This window comes from Rhinatrema bivittatum, chromosome 7 (genome assembly GCF_901001135.1).
Source record: "Rhinatrema bivittatum chromosome 7, aRhiBiv1.1, whole genome shotgun sequence".
Classification (NCBI taxonomy): domain Eukaryota; kingdom Metazoa; phylum Chordata; class Amphibia; order Gymnophiona; family Rhinatrematidae; genus Rhinatrema; species Rhinatrema bivittatum.
The window spans coordinates 234,384,487-234,407,959 of NC_042621.1; the positions used below are offsets into that span (position 1 = coordinate 234,384,487).

The 23,473-nt window shown below is 42.5% G+C and overlaps 1 protein-coding gene across 2 annotated transcripts in view; it reads left to right on the top strand.

The window, feature by feature from the left end:
- The window catches only part of CFAP46 (cilia and flagella associated protein 46), an 831,934-nt gene that overhangs the window by 513,474 nt on the left and 294,987 nt on the right, over window positions 1-23,473 (top strand). For both annotated transcript variants that reach the window (XM_029609979.1, XM_029609980.1), the window contains exons 37-39: window positions 11,730-11,930; window positions 15,749-15,855; window positions 19,160-19,342. In XM_029609979.1, coding sequence (XP_029465839.1) covers window positions 11,730-11,930; window positions 15,749-15,855; window positions 19,160-19,342 — 491 coding nt within the window. The remainder of the gene's footprint in view (window positions 1-11,729; window positions 11,931-15,748; window positions 15,856-19,159; window positions 19,343-23,473) is intronic.

The following is a 23,473-nucleotide window of genomic DNA, read 5'->3' on the forward strand; positions in this document are numbered from 1 at the left end:
TTCTGTCAAAGTTTCTAGAAACTTTTGACTGGCACTGTGAGGCTACTGAGCATGCCCAGCATGCCATGATATTCTCTGCCACAGGGGTCTCACTCTAGTCTTCATTTTTCCGCGCTGCTCTCAGCATCGCAATCATCGGAGCCTCTGAGATTTTACTCAGTTTCTGACTGAAAAATCATTATTTAAAAATGTTCTCTCCCTCACGGGATCTCACTCGTTTTCTCTCTCACCGACTGGTGAGATATTTTTTCAGCTAATAATTTTTTCTCTCATTTTTTCTCTCATTCATCGACGGCCGTCGATATCACCATGGCCTCAGGCTTCAAAAAATGCCGGGCCTGTAATCGGACCATGTCGGTCACAGACCCGCATCTAGAATGTGTCGTCTGTTTAGGTGAAAACCACAATATTTCTTCCTGTCAGCAATGTCAGGAAATGATACTGAAAGGAAGAAAACTTCGGCAGGAAAAAATTGATCAACTTTTTCACCTGCAACTTATTCCTTCACCGTCTACTTCATTAAAATCCTCACCGGCGGCAGGTACCAAGAAAATTCTCTTGAAAAAACATCGACCAGACGGTTCTGGGGACAAAACCTCGCCAGCGCCGTCAATGGTATCGGTGCGATCAGAGACTGAGGTAAGGCCTAAACATAGGCATAGGCATTGTCATGCCTCAACATCGCCGTCAGTTCCCTCGCAGGAGGAACCGTCCGAAAAGCGGCCGAAACACAAACACATCTCGCCGCACCTAGGCCTCCCTCGGCGGAACCTATAATACTCTCTCCACCTCCACCGGTGCCGAGCGTTCCCCCAGTACCACAAGACTTGACGGCATTGATCAAAGAAGCGGTACTGCAGGCGATAAAAGAAAATCTACCGGCGACCACGCCGATGCTGGCGATATTGCCGATGCCGGTGACCTCCTCCCTACCTGGGATGTCACCGATGCCGGTACAATCGATACTGATGACAGCTTTAGTACCAGCGACGATGCCGATGCCGGGTACACTCCTGATGCCAGGAAAATCCCTATGCCGCTCGCAGCGATGCCACTCATGACTACACCGTCGATGCCGATGTCGATGCCTCCTCTTTTTTCAGAGTTTACATCGATTCAGATGACGTCATCGGTTCTAGTCTCGGTGCCTATCGTTACTGCTGCACGTCACAAAAGAAAAGTGGTACATCAACGAAACCCACTAAACAGACATCAAAAACACCGATACCTTCGATGCCAAAGATTACATCAACGGTGCCACTTCCTCCTGGGACTCCAGGATCCTCAGAAGCAGCACTATATTCTCTCTTACAAAAAAGATACCAGGATTTATTGGATTCTCTCCCAAGTGACCCACGAGAAGAGGACTCTTCTCCTGAAGACCCTTTGCCAGGGCCTTCTGGTTTATTCCTCCACCTAAACCTGCAGTACCACAACCAAAAACTCCAGAATATGATACAAGGAGTGGCACTGCCTCAGACACTTCATCAGAAGCCTTTATGTCTGATCCCTCACTACCACATCCTAGAAAACAGTCTCCGCCAGAAGATCTTACTTTTACCACATTTGTGCAGGAGATGGCTGACTCTATCCCTTTCAAATTGGAATCAGAGCAAGATTCGAGACAACAGACCTTGGAGGTTTTGCAATTCGTTGACCCTCCAAAACAGGTGGTAGCAATTCCCATACATGATGTTCTCCTACAACTATAACATCGTCTTTGGGAACATCCCTGTTCTGTCTCTCCAGTAAATAAAAGGGTGGACACCACTTACTTAGTGCAATCCACTCTTGGATATAAAAAATCACAACTACCCCACCATTCAGTAGTTGTTGAATCAGCACAGAAAAGATCTAAAAGAACAAGAGTCCACTCTACAAATCCTCCAGGAAAGGACCACAGGTTTTTGGACTCCCTGGGTTGCAAGGTCTTTCAGGGTGCAATGTTGAACTCTAGGATTTCATCCTATCAACTTTACATCACCCAATACCAAAGGAACTTATGGAAACAAATTGAAGAATTTATTCCATCTCTTCCAAATGAATACAAGGAGGCTGCACAAACTATTGTTAACAAAGGCTTAGAAGCCGGAAAACATGAAGTCAGAGCTGCCTACAATGGCTTTGAAACGGCTTCAAGGGTAGCTGCATCAGGCATTAGTGCCAGAAGGTGGGCTTGACTCAAGGCCTCAGACCTTAGGCCAGAGGTCTAGGATAAATTAGTTGACTTCCCCTGCACAGGAGACAATTTATTCGGATCCAAAGTGCAGGAAGCTGTGTCTCAATTAAAAGAGCACACAAAAACAATGAGACAACTATCCTCCCTCCCACAGGACCCCTCTGCGCATCCTACCCGTAGGCCTCCACGGAAAGACACAAGATGGCCTTTCTATCATCAAAGGAGATATTACCCTCCTGCACCTAGATCCAGACCATCTAGAACCCAACAGAGACCACAACCACGTCAGCAAAGGGCTGCTAGGCCACAACCTGCTTCACAAACTGGACCTGCTGTGGGTTTTTGAAAATTCACCCAGAGAACTCAGCCTATCTTCAAATCCTCGACCAGAACTCCCAGTTGGTGGCAGATTATCCAAATTTTACAACAATTGGATACCAATAACAGACCAATGGGTTCTCTCCATAATATCTCAAGGATACCAACTGAATTTCCTTTCAATTCCCACAGATTTTCCACCGACTCTAATTCATCTCAACGAAAATCACATACTTCAGTTACAGGTAGAATTATCCACCCTTCTGAAAGCCAGGGCTGTAGAACCAGTGCCCCGATCTCAGCAGGGCAGAGGATTCTACTCTCGCTATGTCCTCATTCCAAAGAAAACCGGAGGCCTACGTCCCATCCTAGACCTCAGAAATCTCAACAGATTTCTGAAGAAAGAAATGTTCAGGATGGTCTCTCTAGGCACCATGCTTCCATTACTTCAAAAATTGATTGGCTTTGTTCTCTGGATCTTCAAGACACTTATGCTCACATTCCAATATTCCCTCCTCATCGCAAGTACCTGCACTTCATGGTGGGTCATCAGCATTTCCAATACAAAGTACTACCATTCGGACTTGCCTCTGCTCCCAGAGTATTCACAAAATGTCTGGCAATAATAGCAGCACATTTACACAAGCAAGGTGTCCACATCTTTCCATATCTAGACGACTGGCTCATCAGACGTCAATCTCAAGAAGGAGCTCTGTCTTCTCTCAATCACACTATCACAGTACTCCACTCCACGGGTTTTCTCATCAATTACCAAAAGTCCCATCTTACTCCACCTCAACTACTCCACCTCATAGGAGCAGAATTGAACACAATCCTCTCAAAAGCTTTTCTACCCGAGGATCGGGCAGAAACATTATCCTTATTGGCAAACTCGATTCACTCAAAGAATCAAGTAACAGCTCATCAGTTTCTAACCATACTAGGCCATATGGCCTCTACAGTTCATGTCACTCCTATGGCAAGGCTAGCCATGAGAATAACTCAATGGACTTTAAGATCACAATGGATCCAAGCCATTCAACCACTGTCCTCTCCAATCCAAGTAACCCACCAGCTACGTTCCTCTCTACTTTGGTGGGCGAACAAGGACAACTTGCGCAAGGGCCTACCCTTCCAACAACCAGTCCCATGGATAACATTAACTACAGATGCATCCACCTTTGGTTGGGGAGCTCGCATACACAATCTCCAAACCCAGGGTACTTGGATGGAACTCGAAGCAACATTTCAAATCAATTTCCTAGAACTTCGAGCTATACATTATGCACTGGATGCGTTCAAGGACTGCCTTTCACACAAAACTGTTCTTATCCAAACGGACAACACAGTGGCCATGTGGTATATCAACAAATAAGGAGGTATGGGCTCACATCTCCTTTGTCAAGAAGCTGCACAGATTTGGGACTGGGCCCTGAACCACTCAATCTCCCTCAGGGCCACCTATCTGGCAGGCATTCACAATGTAGTGGCGGATCGATTCATTCGCCAGTTCCAACCAAACGAATTGTCCCTGGATCCCTCAGTAGTGACCAGGATTTTTCAACGTTGGGGACAACCAACAATAGACCTCTTTGCATCACATCTGAATCACAAAGTGGACAGATTCTGTTCTCTACACACACAGAAGAACCAGCCAGCCAAGGACACCTTTGCTCGCCCTTGGAACTCGGCCTTCTATACGCATATCCTCCAATACCGCTCATAACCAAAACTCTAGTGAAGCTACAACAGGACAAGGGGATCATGATCCTCATAGCCCCATATTGGCCTCGACAGGTATGGTTTCCCACACTTCTACACCTCTCAGTCAGAGATCCAATTCATCTAGGAGTAGCTCCCACTCTCATAACTCAGAATCAGGGTCAGTTGCGCCATCCCAACCTTCAATCCCTATCCCTGACAGCATGGATGTTGAAAGCTTGATTTTAGAACCACTCAATCTTTCAACCAATGTATCTCAAGTGCTTATAGCTTCACGTAAACCTGCCACACGAAAGAACTATTCTTCGAAATGGAAGAGATTCACTTTGTGGTGCAGACAAAAGAATATTGATCCTTTCACTTGCCCCACTACTTCTCTACTAGACTACTTATACCATCTTTCAGAATCTGGTCTCCAGACCTCATCTGTAAGGGTACATTTAAGTGCAATCTCAGCTTACCATAACAACATGGGCGATGCACCAATATCCACACAACCTCTCGTCAGTAGATTTATGAGAGGTTTAACTCAACTTAATCCACCAGTTCGGCCACCAGTCACAGAATGGGACCTGAATCTGGTTTTAACAAGACTCATGCGTTCTCCTTTTGAACCATAGATTCCTGTAAACTTAAATTTCTCACATGGAAGACTATCTTCCTCATAGCCATTACATCAGCTAGAAGGGTTAGTGAATTACAAGCACTTGTTACATACTCACCCTATACAAAATTCCTACATGACAGAGTGGTTCTCCATACACATCCAAAATTCCTTCCCAAAGTAGTTACGGAATTCCACTTGAACCAATCCATAGTTTTACCTACATTCTTCCCAAGGCCTCATTCTCACCAAGGGGAACGTGCCTTACATACTTTGGACTATAAGCGTGTCCTATCTTTCTACTTAAACCGCACTGCACTCCACAGGAAATCCAATCAACTTTTTGTTTCCTATGATCCAAACAAACCGGGTAAAGCAGTGGGTAAACATACTCTATCCAATTGGCTAGCAGACTGCATACAGTTTTGCTATGAAAAAGCAGGCCTTCCTCTCCAAGGGCGAGTAAAGGCACATTCAGTAAGAGCAATGTCAACCTCAGTAGCACACTATCGTTCAGTGCCAATTCTTGACATATGTAAAGCAGCAACATGAGTTCTCTCCACACCTTTGCAGCTCATTACTGTTTGGACAAACAAGGACGACAAGATTCAGCCTATGGACAATCTGTCTTAAAGAACTTGTTTCCAGTTTAATCCCAACTCCTTCTACATCCATCCTGCTGTAATCTTCGGCTGACTCAATTTCAACAACAATACTTCACTGTTGCTTTTCTACGAAATGACTCAGCCTCTAGCTTGCTAATCACCCATATGTGAGGACTAGCATCCTGCTTGTCCTGGGATAAAGCAAAATTGCTTACCTTGTAATAGGTGTTATCCCAGGACAGCAGGATATAGTCCTCACAGAACCCACCCGCCACCCCGGGGAGTTGGGTCACATTTCTTCTTATTATTTTATTTTTGCTAAAGCTTATTGCTACATACGAGACTAGAGTGAGACCTCTGTGGCAGATAATATCATGGCATGCTGGGCATGCTCAGAAGCCTCACAGTGCCAGTCAAAAGTTTCTAGAAACTTTGACAGAAGTTTTCCCGCAATAAGGCTCCATCAGTGACGTCACCCATATGTGAGGACTACATCCTGCTGTCCTGGGATAACACCTATTACAAGGTAAGCAATTTTGCTTTATATGCGATATAATGTGCGTTAGAGCCCTAATACGGCTATGTTCATTTCTGCGGCTGCACTATTGAATGTACCTTCAAAATTAGCCAGATAACTTTATTCACCTAACTTTGCTATCTGGACTGTGTCTGAAGATGGACCTCAGTAAATTTAAAATGCAAAATGTTTATGTTATGTATTTTAAAACCCTAGGTATTTTTTTTTTGGGGGGGGGTTCAGAATTTCTAAAATTTTACATTCAGTGCGCACTGTAATCAGGAACAAAAAGAAAGGAATACTACAGTAGAAATAGGCAAAGCAGAGGAACCAAAATCCAAACTGACCAAAATTTATAGGTGGGAATTCAAAAAGAAAGTTAAAGGTTAAAGAACAAAAGAATAAATTCTAACCAAATAAAAGCTGCATATTCAACCCCAAAATAGTAGTAAATGTATCCCAGTATAGAATTGCGTCAGAGACACCATAGCCACAACCAGGAAGGATGACATAATACCGACTTTATTCTTAAGAAAGCTCCGCAGGTCAGAAAAACATATCTTATATTTAAATATTTAATAACACACTTGGAAAGTGAAGAAAAAAGATACCACCCAAAGAAATTATTTCTTTTGTATAGCTGGAAAAATGATCCTTTTTCTGAGTTGCTTTACGAACATCAAAGAATACCTGGATTTTCTGATCATAAAACAATGCATTCCTATATCTGAAAAAGATCCAGAGTGCCCAGTCTCTGTGGTTCAAGTCTAAAAGTTGCCATCAGGGCCACCAAAGGAATCAATTGTTCCTGTGACATCTCCAACATGACAGTAAAATTTAAAAATCTCCTGTCATTCGTATAATGGCATTAGTTCTTGCATCCAGGCTGGATAAACCATAAACCCTGGTAATCCAAAGAACTGCAGGTGAATATTTGAGCATTTTAATCTTAGCAGAGCTATAAGGGGCCTGTTACAACTGCTGATTGCAAGACTTGTCCGTGATTGGCACGGCTCACCCTCCCGACACATGGCACCTCAATACAACCTGGAGGCCACTGGACTCCCTCCATGCAGCGGGAAACCACCAGACAACTGCTACTGCCGCTGCCAACCACAGCCCAGGAGACCGCCATGCCTTTGCTTCCTCAAAGTTCCCTAGGCACACGTGTGCCCGTCAGTCGGACACTTGAGGAGCCCATGGCAGGATAGCAGTACTGACACCCTTTGATGACATTATGACCCTTGTAGGATAAAGGGCTCAGGTCTCCTGCCTAGCAGTGTGTGTTACCAGCATTTCTGATCCCTGTGTTTCTTGTCTTCCAGCCTTGCCTCATCCAGCCTTGTCCTTCTGCCTTGAAAGACCTGTCCGTGATTGGCACGGCTCACCCTCCCAACACATGGCACCTCAATACAACCTGGAGGCCACTGGACTCCCTCCATGTTGATTTAAATTGTTGTGTGGTAGTCTGTTCCAAAGAAATCAAAAAATATACAAAAAAAAAAAAGGGGGGGCAGTTTTTAACAGATACTTAGCAGGTGACTTAGTGCATCATAGTAGGTGATCAGGCCAGCTTCTAGCCAGTCTGCTTTGAAAGAGGAAGGAGAGACTTCAGTCCAACTTACTTGGCAAAGCTAAGATGCTGAACTGGTGCCAGGAGCACCAAGGCTCAGGGTAATCTCTGGGAACTGGTCTGCTGAAATTGCTTGAATTATGCCTGCGGGGGTCCTCATTTGCTTGCCATAGCAGGAGCCATTCCATAACCTGCGTGCAAGGGGAAACCAGATTTGGAGAGAAATTCTAGTCCTCCACTTCCTTTTAACCAAATCAAGAGCAAAATAATATAAAAAGGTAAGAGATCTGGTATATGGAGCTCCAGCGACAGGTTAGAGTCAGATTGCAGTTATCTTTGATATAACCCCAGGTCACTATTATCAAATGTGTTTTACCACTTAACTACTTATTAACCATGGACCTAGAAGAGAAAAATAGTAAAAACAGAGCCTATGGTGGTTTTCGTTACCACTAAATCAATTTAACATTGAAAAAATAAGCAATAAAAATAGAATTTCAGCAATAGACAGTTATGTATAAGTTCTAAGGACAATCTGAAATTAATCTTCTGTCACACTTCTTTTTAACAATATAACAAATTATTTTTGAATTTACAAAAATGTCAGCTTATTTTTAATACTGCATATTGCATTTAATTTCATTTTAAATGGAAAAGTATCATCAGTCGTGCTGAACTGTAGCCATTAGTTACTTGTCATAGTCCTGCTCTTCCTTTGAAACTAGCAATATTTCTTATGGCGGAGGAAAGAAAGATTAATATATTTGTTGAAATATGCAGCAATTCAATATGACATTCTTTTGCTGTTAGATTAAGGGGTAATTTTCAAAAAGATTTACATACATAAAGGGGAGTTTTCTGAATGTTACACACGTAAAGATTAGCATATATGTGCATGAGTAGCCTCTATTCGCATATTCCTTACTGTATAAAGGTTTAAAAAACGCACATATTTTCACTTTCATGTGCATATAGACATGCGTAAAAAGGGGTGCTCTAGGGCATTCCTGGGCAGGTCCAACAGTTATGCCTGTATTTTAAAAGACCCTTGTGTACATTTGCCAACTTATGTCATTTTGCATCTGCTAATTATCTGGAATAAGTGATATTAAATGTGTTTACTGTCCAGTACTGAACTGGTGGGAGGTCTGGATGAACTGGGGGGAGTTCAGGCCGAAGAACCGGGAGGGGCTTGATGACCTGGAGAAGGACTGAGTGTACTAGTGGAGTAATTGGTAAAACTGATAATTTTACTCATGCATGAATGTTTTAAAATATAACAATTTATGCGTGTAAATCTCGACTCATATAGGTCCTGTTTTATTTTTGCATGTAAAATATATGCACATATATTTTTAAAACAAGTGGGTAAAGTAAGCGCATTCAATATATTGAAATACCTGGTTTCAGTGTATGTTGTAGGGATGTGAATTGTTTTTCTGACGGATGAAAATATTGTACGATATTTTCTCATCCATCGGGAATCGGAGGGTCCCCGAAAGCAATAGGAGTAGGGGGCGGGAAGAAAGGGCACACAAAAACAACCCCCTAACCCGCCCAACCCTTTAAATCTGATTATTTAGAATCCCCCACCCTCCTGACCTCCTAAGACTGTTCTAAAGTACCTGGTGGTCCAGGGGGTCCCGGTAGTGATCTCCTGCTAGATGGCGCCGGCCGTCCATTGCTCCTACCATGTGAAAGGGGCCGGCCAATGGCACCGATAGTCCCTGTCACATGGTAAGGGCAAAGGTTCATTGGCGCTATTTTGTTTACTGGCAGCCGATGGCCCGAGAGCAGGAGATCGCTCCTGGGACCCCCACTGACCACCAGGTACTTTAGAAAAGTTTTGGGGGGTCAGGAGGGTGGGGGATTCTAAATAATGAGATTTAAAGGGTCGGGGTGGTTTTGTTTTTTTTCGACTCCGGACAGCCGGAAAAAAAAGCATTCAAAACTGCGAACGAAGATTTCCCGTGGTTTTACTACGAACCCAATACCGGAAACGAGTCCGGTACCGATTCACATCTCTAGTATGTTGTAGGGTAAACATATGCATATTTTATAATAAGCACCAAAGAGAGGGAAATAGAATACAATCCTATTAACACGAGCCAATTCAAACAAGAGACAATATCATAGGCAAATGCTCAAAAATTGTAATCTACGGTCTCTCGCCCGCAATGGGCCTCAGGCAGTCGTCAGCCTTCTGAGCAGTTCTTTTGTAATCATTTATTGTCTCTTGTACTTCTGCTACTAAAAAATATATTATTCAATTTTTTAACAATACTTTATTAACGCATTTAGTCTTGAATGACTTTGAAGAGACGTTAGCTGAGTGTCCGGGTTTAAGAGAATATTGTGCCGATGGTGGATAATATTTATTTCCCCTGAAGAAGACTGTAATAGTCGAAACATGGCCCATGTCGGGTGAAAATTCAAGAATTTGTTTTTAGTCAAAAATTGGTGGCTGATGAGCATCTGAATTGGTTAAGTATTCCGTTTTCAAGACAGAGACCTTAGGTCTATACCATTTTAATAGATGCGTTAATAAAGTATTGTTAAAACATTGAATAATATATTTTTTAGTAGCAGAAGTACAAGAGACAATAAATGATTACAAAAGAACTGCTCAGAAGGCTGATGACAGCCTGAGGCCCATTGCGGGCGAGAGACAGTAGATTACAATTTTTGAGCATTTGCCTATGATATTGTTTCTTGTTTGAATTGGTTCGTGGTAATAGGATTGTATTCTATTTCCCTCTCTTTGGTGCTTTTTGATTGTCAATATTGAGAGGAGTTGGCTTCTGTTTTTGGTATTTTATAATAAGTGCATATATGATACGCGCATGTTATAAAATATTATGGTAAAAGTACACACGGTGACATACATGCGTATATGCCACCGCGCAGTTGTTTGAAAGTTATCCTCTTAAAACTGGGCTTTACACATATAAATGGGCTTTTGAAAATTGCAACAATATATACCTTTGAATTGTTAACAGGTTTCACAAGTGTAAGTGTTCTTTAAGCACATAAATGGACTTTTGGAAATTTTTACGATAATTTTATATTTACATATGTAACTCCTTTGAAAATACCTCCCCTGCGTTTTGACATGGAAAATCTCTTGTGAACCATCATGATATGCCACGCCAAATCCCATTCACAATCCACACTAGCACATATACATGATGAGATTTGATATCAAAAGTTTGATAAAATAGAATGGATTCTTTGTATATGAACACCCTTATGATGAAATACAAGCTAGAGCATATATTACTTACTTGAATGAAGTTACATACTGGTTAGTTTAGAAGCAGTATGTATGTAGAAGCTTCTTATAAAATTTTTCTTCACTTTCAGGCTAATCTTCAAAAGAGCGCACGGGTGCCCAAGCGAACATACACTTGAATTTTTAATCATGCACACATTTACGTGTGTAAGATTAAAAATACACCTAGGGATAGATTTTAAAATGTGTGTGAAGCCATACATGTGTGTGTGCTGCCCGGCGCGCGCCGAGCCGCACTGCCTTCCCCCGTTCCCTTACCCCCCACCCCACCTTCCCTTCCCCTACCTCCCCTGCCCTTTCCCCCCCTTCCTTTTTTGATTTCTTGGTTTCGTTTCAAAACTTACTTCAGCCCTGGGGCTGAAGTAAGTTGTGCGCGCTGGCCAACTGCCGGCATGCAATCCCTGGCACAGCAGAGCCTCTGACCCCGCCCTATTTAAAATAGGCCCGGCGTGTGTAACCCTTTGAAAATCCAGCCCCTAGCACGCATAAGTATGCTCCTAATTTTAAGAGGTCACTTAAACTAACCTACTTCACGTATCTTCCTTAGGACTTTTCCAACTTTAATGTACATATGTTAGCGAATTTTAAAACACGCTCGTGTGAGGGACATTCACACTTTCAAATTAGTCTACCAGTTTGCCCACTCTATACTTGCGTACATGGGCTTTTAAATGCAAGCCACGCTTTTAAAATTCTATTCTTTTTTTTTTGTTTGTTAATTTTCATATTTTATAATAAATATGCAAAGCTAAATTGCAGCTCTTTAAAAACAATAAACAGTTATTGTAGTTTTGCACCAAATCTAGCACTCCATTGCCTTTGTAGATTTAGTATGATCTTATTTACAGTAGCTTGATAATTAGAGAACAGATGGATGCATGACCTAACATACTGTCTATGTGAATTATCTCGCTCTTAGGAAATGGATGACAAGTATGCTGCATCAAAGTGTTTGTACTTATTAGCTGTGCTGGCTAACCAGGAGAACAACTATGGGCAAGCTAAGATTCTGTCAGAGGAAGTACAACAAATAGATGCAGATGCTGAGTTTTGGTACAAAACCACTCTTAACCTCATCCAGGCAGTTTTAAAAGAAGAAAAAGCTGAAAAAGAAAAACTGGTGAGAGAAAAAATCCTGATGTGTTAATGTCCATATTTGCGGTTTATGAAGTGGATACTGTTAATTTTTATAAGAATAATTAAAGAAAAATCTGATGATGCTGTAGTGCATGAGTATGAGACCAAATAAGACAACTCTTCAGCAGATTATGAATGTCTTTTCAAATGTATATCATATATAGCTATGAACTCTTTTATTAGGACCCCCTCTTCCTATGTTAATATTTAGAATTAACTTATATGCTTGTGATTTGTTTACTGTTATTTTTGTTTGTGGTTGGGTTTTTTTTTTTTTTGGGGGGGGGGGGGGCGGTTGCATAGTTTTGCCCGTACTTTCTTCATCATACTTTGGGGCTTATTTATTAGTTTTGTGGCAGTTTTACTCTGGTGTAAAAATTACACAAGCTTAAGCTTCATCATTGACAGCATCCCAATATTTTCAATGGGGAAGATAAAATTTTATAAATGAATCATTTACCTCCAGTACCTGAATGTAATCTGCTTTGAAGTGTCAAAGAGTGGAATATAAATTTAAAAAATATGTATTATTAAAAATTTCCTCTATTGTTCTATTGGTGATCAGAAGCAATGTATATGCCATGAAAAAATATTCTTTCAGCTCTATTATACCATTAATGAAATAAAATTAGTATCACTATTCTAGAGTACAGCAGGAGCTTTTTGTGAAAAGGAGAGAAGCATGACTTTAGAGGTCTGTAATAAAATCCTAGACATTGAGGCCCCAGTGGCAAAAGCCAATTTGGATATTGCTGCTATTACAGAAAAAATGCATAATTAGTCCAATGACTGGATGTAGCCAGGAAGAACACAGTAGGCTGAAAGGGGGAGGGGAACAGTAGGACTTTATGTAAAATATAGTACTGGAGCAACTGCTCTATGCAAATGTTATGCTCAGGCTTGTGGACCCTTGGCCGACCAGAGCATGGTATAACTTTTGGAGGATCCGTAGGCTCTCTCTTCGGGTGGCGAGGCAGAACAGGAGGCGGGACCAGCTGACCCTTGGCACTGGAGGCTGAGGCGAACACGGAGGCGATGAAGAGACGAGATGAGGCGCTGTGTCTTCACCACTGGTGGTCTGCGGTCCCCCCGGGAGGAGCCCGTAGGGACCCGACCGCTGGGACTTAGGTGGACCTAGGGAGGTCAGGGAAACGGTGCAAGGGCCAACTGGAGCTTCGCCCTGGAAGCCCACGGTCCCCCCAGGAGGAGCCCGTAGGGACCCGGGCCACTGGGACTTAGGCAGGCCCTTGGAGACGGTAGTCTTGAAGAAGTCCTAGGTCGAGTGCCAGAGGGTCGTCGCTCACCAGTCCGAAGTTGTACGCCAGAGGATCACCACTTGCCAATCCGAAGTCAGGAACCAGAGAATCACCGTAAGCCAATCCGAAGTCAGGAACCAGGAAATCACCATAAGCCAATCCAAAGTCAGGAACCAGGAAGACGAAGCAGGAACCAGAAGCCAAGCTCAAGGAACTCACTGAGGCAAGCGGACTGGACAAAGCTCACAGGAGACATTGCCAAGTCGAGGAATGAGCAGAGGAAGCCTCCTTAAATACTTCCTCTGCTCTGGATCATTGGAAGCAGGTGAGTATCATTAAAGGGATCAGGTCCCTTTAAATCCAGCAGGGGGGCATGGCCTCGTGCCTAAAGATGGCGGCAGCCATCTTGGATTTCCTCCGAGGAGGAAAGCCAGCAGAGCGCCACGAGGGAGGAGCAGGGATGGCTCCCCAGTGGGCAGCCAGACTGCGGACCATCCCTGGGGTGCTGGGCACCGGCCCGGTGGAGGTAGGGGGCTGCGCCCGTGGCCGTCCACGGGCGCAGGACACAACAGCAAATGCAGTGGGCAGGGAAAAGGAGGAGGCACTATGGTTAATCTTAGAAAAGGAAAATAGCAAGTCCATTTACATAGTTATAATGTTTTTACAGATTATATAACAATAGATATGGCCCATAAGACCCATTTAGTATCCTCCGTTTCATTCCTGGTGGAATGCCATGGACCCCATTTGATCTCTGGCTTTCTCAGTTCTTCACATTAAGAGATACTATGTACTTATCCCTTGCTTTCTTGAATTTCAATACTGTTTCTGACTCCACCATCACCACTGAGAGGCCATTCCACATATCTACCACCCATTCCATGCAGAAATATTTTCCAATGTTGCTCCTGAATCTAACCTCCTTGGAGTTTCATGTTATGATCTTTTTTTATAGATCATTCTTTCCTTTGAAAAATATTTACTTCTTCTGCATTAGTACATTTGATGTTTAATAACACTGTCATTTTCTCCTGCATGTTTTCTCCTCTAGAATAAACATATTTAGGTCTGTGGCACAGTAAATGAACGTTCAAGGCTTCTTTTAGTACTTTTATTTACAGTGTACATAAAATCACAGCATATATGCTTTCCTTCAGCAGTAGTCACAGTAACATCACCATTCACATACAGGATTCACCTTAGGTCAGCAATGTATAGAGGAGCTGCCTCTTGCTGGAGACCTGGGTCTGGTCTTCTGATCCCAGCTGGGCTCTGCCTCTTCACCTCTCTAGCTGGCTCCTGCCCACAGAGCTCTCTCCCTCCATAGGAATTTAAGGTGGACCAGGCATCTAGCCTGGTCCCACACAGGTCAAGGAGGGGTAGTAAGGACACTCCTTCACAAGGTCTTTAATTCTCATTCTGTAATGAAGGTTCTGCACCATTGTAATAGCCTTTATCTATGCCATCTATATCTTTTTTTGGAGATAACTTCTAGGCCTCCAAGGCAGGCAGAAGAGATCAATAGAGATTTAGTCAAAAAATTCAAGACTGTATAAGATACGCGCCTATCTTATAAAATCAGGCGTACTTTTGTTCGCGCCTGCTGCGCGAACAAAAGTACGCGCTCGCGCAACTTTTTAAAATCTGCCCCTATCTGTATAGTCTACAAGCATGGCTTATATTATCTACTGTATGTGTTGGGCTCGCACCAGGTGAATTATGAGACCCAAGAAGTAACTGAATGCATTTATTATTCTAAAACAGGGATGAAGATCCTTCTGGTCCTTGACAGTCTAGTTTGGTTTTCAGGATATCATATGAGACATTTGCATGCACTCTTCCTCAATAGTATGCATATCTTTCTAATGCATATTCATTAGAGATATCCTGAAAACCCAACCATTTTTGTAACCCCTGAAGATCAGAGATGTGCCCACCCCTATCTTAATAATAAAGTAGATACCTTGGTTAATAAGTTAATTGGTTAATAGGCTTACAACCCTCTACTGTACACAGCCTTCCTTGTATATAGCCTTCAATTGTATATAGCATTCAATTGTTTCTCATAGTTTGAATTATCTATCCTCTATATTGGTATATGATAATCACAGTTTTATAACCACTTAATCTGGTTTCAATTGTTTTTCCTTTCTGCGTTCCTTTATTTTTCCCTCTTAGCCTCTCTCGTTCCCTTCCCTGCCTCCTCCTTTTTCTAGCCTGCCCCCTTTTCCCCTTCCTCGTTCATTGTAATTTTCCATTCTTTTCAGTTCATTGTAAACCGGCGTGATGTGTTTTCCGAACGTCGGTAAATAAAAGTTCACAAATAAATAAATAAATATATTTCCCCTACGATACATGTTTATCTTTTAAAGTAAAAAAAATGTTTATATTCAACTTATTCATGTGAAATGTTGCAATCACAGTAAAGAATAGTGTGTTATAGAATCATGTGGTTTTGCCAATCATAGTCCTTGATTTGCTTTCTTTGATTTTGTAACTGAAGCCATATAATATGCAATTTTTAATTTCCATACTGTTCTTTTAGGCTTGTGCAATTTTGAAGAATACTATTAATATTTTTAAATCTATGATAAAGACTAACTCTAACCAGGAATCAGAACTGACATTCTTCATATCGTCTCTGAAAGCCAGGTGACTTTTTTCTTCAAGTATTCTTGAGTCATGCACTTCTTTACTTCCACTCCACAGTAACAGGACTATTTCTCTGGAAAATCAGTCATCAATAGCAAATCTAGTTATCTGAATAGGGAATCCTCCTGCTTCTTATTAGTTAATTTCTTTGGATAAATTAGAGTTTTGATCAATAGCTACTGTGACTCTCTCCCAAGGCAAAACTGAAAATGTCATATCAGCATGTCTTGAGGATTTTGCTTAATCACAGATATTGCAAGGGTCCAAACACTCTAGTGTTTCCTTATTATAGCTATACAATTTCATAGGCGTATAAATGGCAATTTTCAAATGGGTGTTCATCCATGTAGATTGTTCCCAACATATGGGCCGATACAGTAAAAATGCGAGAGAGCGGGCGAATGCCCGCTCTCCTGTGCGCGCGATTCTGTATCTTAATTTATTTAAATTAGGCCCGGCGGTAAAAAGAGGAGCTAGGGACACTAGCACATCCCTAGCGGCTCTTTTTTGACAGAAGCAGTGGCTGTCAGCGGGTTTGACAGCTGACGCTCAATATTGCCGGCGTCGGTTCTCAAGCCCGCTGACAGCCACGGGCTTGGAATCCGGACGCCGGCAAAATTGAGCGTCCGGTTTTCGACCCAATAGCCGCGGGCCCATTTTACAATTTTTTTTTAATTTTTTACTTTTTTAAACATTCAGGACCTCCGACTTAATATCGCCATGATATTAAGTTGGAGGGTGCACAGAAAAGCAGTTTTTACTGCTTTTCTGTGCACTTTCTCGGTGCCCGGAGAAATTAGCGCCTACCATTGGGTAGGCGCTAATTTCTGAAAGCAAAATGTGCGGCTTGGCTGCATAGTTTGCTTACTTAATCGCGCAGGAATACCTAATAGGGCCATCAACATGCATTTGCATGTTGCGGGCGCTATTAGGTTCGGGGGGGGTTGGACGCGCATTTTGGACTCGCACTGTACTGTATCGGTCCGATAGTTTCTAAAACATACCTGCATTGTTTAACAACATGGCATTCTTTCTTCTTGATTGTTTGAATATTGTTTTCTTATCACTGGTTAATAAAATAGTTTAATACTTATCAACATTGCTTTCTTTTGCAATTTTAAGATGAGGGCATTCTAAGAGTGGGGAGAGCAGAGCCTACAACTATGCACATAGATTACATTTTCAAAATGTATGCACTTAAAATTCATGCATAGATTTGTCCTGTCCTTTCAGATAGTTCAAGCATGACCTTTTTAGGTGGCCCCTGATCCCCCCTCACTGATCACCATATACAGATAAAACCTGAACACCCCCCCCCCCCCCCCAACATCCCCTCTCTCCTGCTAGAAGCCCTTGCTGGTTTCACAATAAAGAGATCAGGAGATCCTTTCCCTGCACCCTACACAGCCCCCAACCAATCTGCCACCTCTCCAGAATTCATTTTACAAATCCAGAGAATTCTCCTATTCACTGGCTGGAGGGATGCAAAAGCACTCCTGTCTGCTGATTGCTGAATGATGCTGCTTACTAGGGACATGCAGCCCCAAAATCTTTGGTTTAGTTTTTTTTTTTTTGTTTTGGGGTTTTTTAAATCCATATTTGGTTCATTTACTTTTTGGTTTGGCTTGCAAAATTGTAAAAAATTAAAACAACCCCCACAAAAAAACAAAAGAAAAACTGAACCACACAAAAAAAAACCCCAAACAGAAAAATAGGCCTCTGCTGGGACCAGGCCTCGACATTGAGGCCCGACCTGAATACTAGGCCTGATATTGGGACTTGGCCTGAGGCCTAGTCCAGGCCCAAAACCTGGTCCCAATGCCGAAGCCTGGTTCCGGCACCAGGGCCTGGCCCAAAACCTGGTTCTGTCACCAGGCCCAGCCCGAGGCTTGGTTCGGACGTCAGGGCACAGCCAAAAGCCTGGTTTCAGCATTAACGCCCAGCCTGACACCTAATCTTGGCACAGAGGCCCGGCCTGAGACCTGGTTCTAGCACTGAGGTATGGCTCCAAGCCTCTTTTCAGCACCAAGGCCTGACCTGAGGCCCAGTCCCATGCCAAGGCCCAGCCTGAGGCCTGGTCCCAGTATTGAGGCCTAGACTCAGCATCAGGGCCCAGTCCAAGGCCTGTGCTAGTGCCAAAGCTTAGTCATGTTGCAAGGCTTAGCCTAGGTCTAACTATTTCTTCATCATTCATTTTAAAATGATGCCATCCACTTGAAGGATGTGCTGGAGTGACATCACTGTGGCATCTTCCTCTGGTCCAGACAGCATCATTTTGATGTAAGGCCTCAGTGATGGGACCAGTCCTCCAGGATGCGCCTGGCTTAAGCCGCAGCAATGAGTCTAGGCCAAGGCCTGATCCTGTTGAAGGCCTGGTTTTTTTTATTTTTAAATCACAAATATGAAAATATACCCAAAATTGTGGGTGTATTTTTATAGGAGGCTATTTTAAGTTCATTCCTTTTGGAATGAAGTGAAAAGAACCTCCTTTGTTTCATTTTACACATTCATTTTAAATGAATGCAAAGCCGTACCTCTTACTGGTGCTTCAGGTCTATACAAGTCATGGTCCACAGTTTATGCATCTTGAGAGATGCCTATATTTCAATTATAAAAAGATTAGTCACAAAAGTTTAGTCACTGAAGATGTTGTTAAAATATTAGTGTGTAATTATCATTGACCATTTAGAGAAAGTACTACTTAAAGCCATAAACTGAATATTTTATGTAAAATATGTTTATTAAATTATTTGTATGTTATGGATGTTTGTAAAGAATTAATGAGAAACCAAAAGCTTAAAGAAGCATATCTTATATACAGTAGACTTTTTTTTATAAGAAATTATATCTGCACTTTTCTTTTAAATAGCACATATCACTAACTATGCTTAAAAATATGTAATTCTATAGGTACATAAGAAATTTGATAGCCTCATTCACTAAATAGTGCAAACTTATGGACTACCCTATTTTGTTTTTTTATCAATATCAGTTGAAGGCTAGAATAAGTGCCAATATTCATATTCTTTCTAAACTTAAAAATGAATTAGTATATCAACATTTCAACAGCACAATATTTATACAAAATAATTTTCAGATCCCAACATAACATGACCAATTGTGTGAGTTTTTAATTTGGACCTAGAGACTAGTATGTTTTTCATTTTATAGATTTATAATTGGGAAGGCAGTTAAACGATTGATAACTATACTTGGATTCTTTTTAGATTACTAATCTTATTGGTTAGTTGCTTATCAGTTTGTTTTTTAGAAGATAATTGTAATATATACATTTTCTCCCCAGGAGAATATTAATTCAGATACAATTTGCTCAGAATTTCAAAGAGATTTCATTTGGATCATCTCAGTTAATAATAATGCTACTGGAAGCGTGTGATAAAATGAGTCGACTTGAAAAAGATTTTCTTCAGTGTGGTCACCCAGAATGCTGTGCTGAAATAGTGATGCAACAGGCAGACATACAAAGGTAATTACATGTTTGCGAGAAAGTAGTCATAAAATATGTATTAGATGAAGATTTGTTACTATAAGGTTTTTCTAAGGGACTGCATCTCTGAATGAGAAGCAATGAAGGATCCTCATAATAGGTTTGGGCTGTGTTGCAGCAGGAAGGGATGTGGTTCTCTGGTCTATAACTGTGTCTGTTCCTCATGTAATTCTTCTAAAGTAAAGTACAGTTATAGGGGTAATTTTGCAACTGCTTGGGATGTGCATACTATTTGTTTATCTTCTTTTAGTTTTTTTCATTTTTTGGAGATTTTTGGGGGGTTCATTTTTGGGAAATAGTATGCACTATTGGCTAATATAGTATTAGAAAGAAGCATGTAATAAAATGAATCAAATTGAAAAAGATTTTCTTCAGTGTAGTCACCCAACGTGCAGTGCTGAAGTAACGATTCTCTATTTGCCAATAGTGTGCACCATTCCCCCCCCCCCAAAAAAATTGATGAAATGGTTAAATTTGTTTTAATTTTTGGGTTCGTTTGAAGTAAAACAAAAATGGGTTGATTTGTCATGTTTTATACACTTGTGTCAAATAAATGCAGATTCATAGTAATTACCTTCGGGCCGATACAGTAAAATCGCGGGAGAGCAGGCGAGCGCCCGCTCTCCCAGCGCACACACAGGCCACTCTCCTGTATGCGTGATACAGTATTTTAATTTATTTAAATTAGGCCCGGCGGTAAAAAGAGGCACTAGGGACACTACCGCGACCCTAGCGCCTCGTTTTTGACGGAAGCGGCGGCTGTCAGCGGGTTTGACAGCCGACGCTCAATTTTGCCAGTGTTGGTTCTCGAGCCTGCTGACAGCCAAGGGTTCGGAAACCGGACGACGGCAAAATTGAGCGTCTGGTTTTCGACCCGCCAGCCGCGGGCCCATTTTAAATTTTTTTTTTTTTTACTTTTTGAAACTTTCGGGACCTCCAACTTAATATCGCCATGATATTAAGTTGGAGGGCGCACAGAAAAGCAGTTTTTACTGCTTTTCTGTGCACTTTCACAGTGCCGGAGAAATTAGCACCTACCTTTGGATAGGCGCTAATTTCTGAAAGCAAAATGTGCGGCTTGGCTGCACATTTTGCTTTCTGAATCGCGCGGGAATACCTAATAGGGCCATCAACATGCATTTGCATGTTGCGGGTGCTATTAGGTTGGGGGGGTTGGACGCGTGTTTTGGACGCACTATTACCCCTTACTGAATAAGGGGTAAAGCTAGCGCGTCCAAAATGCGCGTTCAAATGCCAGCTAACAGTGCGCTCCATCGGAGCGCACTGTACTGTATCGGCCCGCTTCATTGGTACAAATTCTTTGGATTCTTTTTACCCGTGGACTTTATACAAATTTTCAAAATGAAAGTCTGCGTGTACTGTCTCTTTGAAAACTATCCCAGAAAATCTTCAGAGGGATAGCCATATTAGTCTGGTGTAGCAAAAATGACACAAGGTGAGAAATTAAAAAATGAGCAAATAGAGATCTGCGCCAATTTTCTCAGGATACTTTTCCCCTGAAAAACACTGCCGCATCTGACAAAGTGGACTCTGTCCTCGAAAGCTCATGCCTCAATAAATTGGTTAGTCTATAAAGTGCTGACTGGCTGTAGTCATTTTTTATCCCAGAAAAAATACCCACATATATTTACACCTTGTAATTTGTGCTGGAAGTTTTTCTAAGAGAAAATATGTGCATACATTTGAAAATTCAAATGTATGTGCATAAATAAAAACCCATCTTTTATCACTGAGGATAGAAGTTCATGCATAGAGGCATTAGATGGGCAGTTTTTAAAAAGTCCTTCACCAGAGGATAAAATGACTTTTAAAATTACCTTCCTAGAGGACAATTTTCAAAAAGTATTTACCCATATAAATGGCTATTTCTCTGGGTAAAACGGTTTTCTAAAATGTAGCCACACTGTGGGGTCGATTTCAGACCTACACGGTTCCCAGCACATGCACATGGAAGCGGCTATTTTATTACGTGCATGTCAGCGCACATGTGTTATAAAATACGATATCCACAGCAGAACATCAAAAGTTAAAAAGACAGTGGGTGGGAAGGGTTTATTCCGCTCAATCTGAGGCTAGGAGAACAGGAGTGGTGATTCTAATAGATAAAGTGATACCCTTTTCTGACACTGAGGACCGGATTTTAAAAAGGTTTCGCGCGCCGGGCCTAAAGCCCCGGGACACGTGTAAGTCCCTGGGCTTTACAAAAGGGGTGGGGGCAAAGGCAGGGGCGGGGTGGGCTGGTCTGGGGCAGGGTGGGGTGGGGCCAGAGGCCTCCGACAGAGCGGCCGTTGCCGCTGTGTCGGAGGATCGCGTGCCTACAGACTGCCGCCGCGCACAACTTGCGCCTGCCCAGAGACAGGCGCAAAAGGTAAAATTAAAATTTTGGGGGGGTTAGAGTAGGGCTAGGGGGGGAAAGGTTAGGGGAAGGGGTGGGAAGGTCAGGTTAGGCGGAGGGAACGGGGAAAGGTAGCGCGGATTGGCGCACGCAAGGTGCACAATTGTGCACCCCCTTGCGCACCCCGACCCCTGATGTTAAAGCTTGCATACGCCTGCTCACACAAGTTATAAAATCGGGCGTACATGAGCACGCGCCAGGTAGCGTGCGCACATGTAGGCCGTGCGCGCTCCCTTTAAAATCTATCTCTAAGATAATAGGGAATCAAGAGGGGAGATATTGGATTGTGGAAAAAATGTTATATGGTAAACTAATAGTATTGTAAAACATGTACACACCTGATATGACCATACCCTTTTTGTAGGCCTAGTTAAGTTGCTGTTGGATTATGCCAATTTCCCGATGGTAGTGGGAGGAGATTTCAATCATGTCCTCAATAGTCAACTTGATTGATCCTCAGGGCTGTTATCAGCTATGAAGACTTCACATAAGGGAGTGGAATCTTTGTCAGAGTTTGGCATTGGTGGACACGTTATGAACTCTCCATCCTTCAGAAGGAAAATATACTCACATCTCTTGTGCTCACAGCACTCTATCTAGGATAGACTACCTCCTAACAGATCAGGAAACGTTGTCTGAGATTTTTGAGATACAAATTGGTCTACCCATCTCTGACCATGTGCCGGTGTGGATTGACTTGATTGGTTTCATCCAACTGATACGCATCCTCGTTGGCGCTTTCCACATTATTTACATACAGATCAATCATTCTGAGAATACATGATAAAGCAATGCGAGGAATATCTGCTCTGTAATGGAGCACATCAAGACACCCCAATTTTGTTTTGGGAACCAGCCAAGGCGGCCCTAAGGAAGGATATTATAGCCCAGTTAGCAGCTAGACATAAACGATTGGCTTCAGGAATCTTACAATTAGAAAAACAATTGCAGATTGATAAGAAAAATTATGAGAGAAACCTGACTCGGGAAAAGAGCGACCAATTTGTTGCTACACAAGTGGCAATGAACACACTGATACATCAGCGTGTGTTATGGTTTCGAGGTATTTGAGTGGATTCTTGGGTACTGTGGGACATGACCACGCCCACGGGAAGGAGCCCCTTGGGGAGCCACAGTACTGGGCTAGACACAGGACACACAAACACAGAGTTTTGTCTTTTATTGTACAGCTGATGTATACCACCAGAGGTGGCAGTAGTGAATTGATCCAGAGGTAGCAGTCCAGGGACTCTCGGCAGAGGGAACCTGTCTCACCAAGATGGTATAGGGATATCCAGGTGTAGGTTTCCCAGCATGACAGAGCTGTAGATGAGACAGACTGAGAATAGATTACTCACTAGATGGTAGCTGTAAGGTTGATAATTCCACCAGGCAGAAGTAGATAGTAACAGGCATCGAGGCAGGGAGATCAGGCCCTCAAGGAGTGAGTACCTGATCCCAGTAAGGTACCTGAAAGAAAGCAAAGGGCCCCCGAGGAGCGGGTACCTAGGTTAGAGTATACCCCGAAGGGCAGAGAGGGCTTCCAGCAGCAGTAAGGAAGCAGCAGAGTAGCTTAGACCGGACGAGTCCAATCCTTGCTAACTCAACGAGCTAGTAAACAAGCGTAGGCTAAATGCCCGGATGGCGTGACGTCACTCGAGGGGGGCGCCTCCGAGGTTCCCGCCAGGACGTGG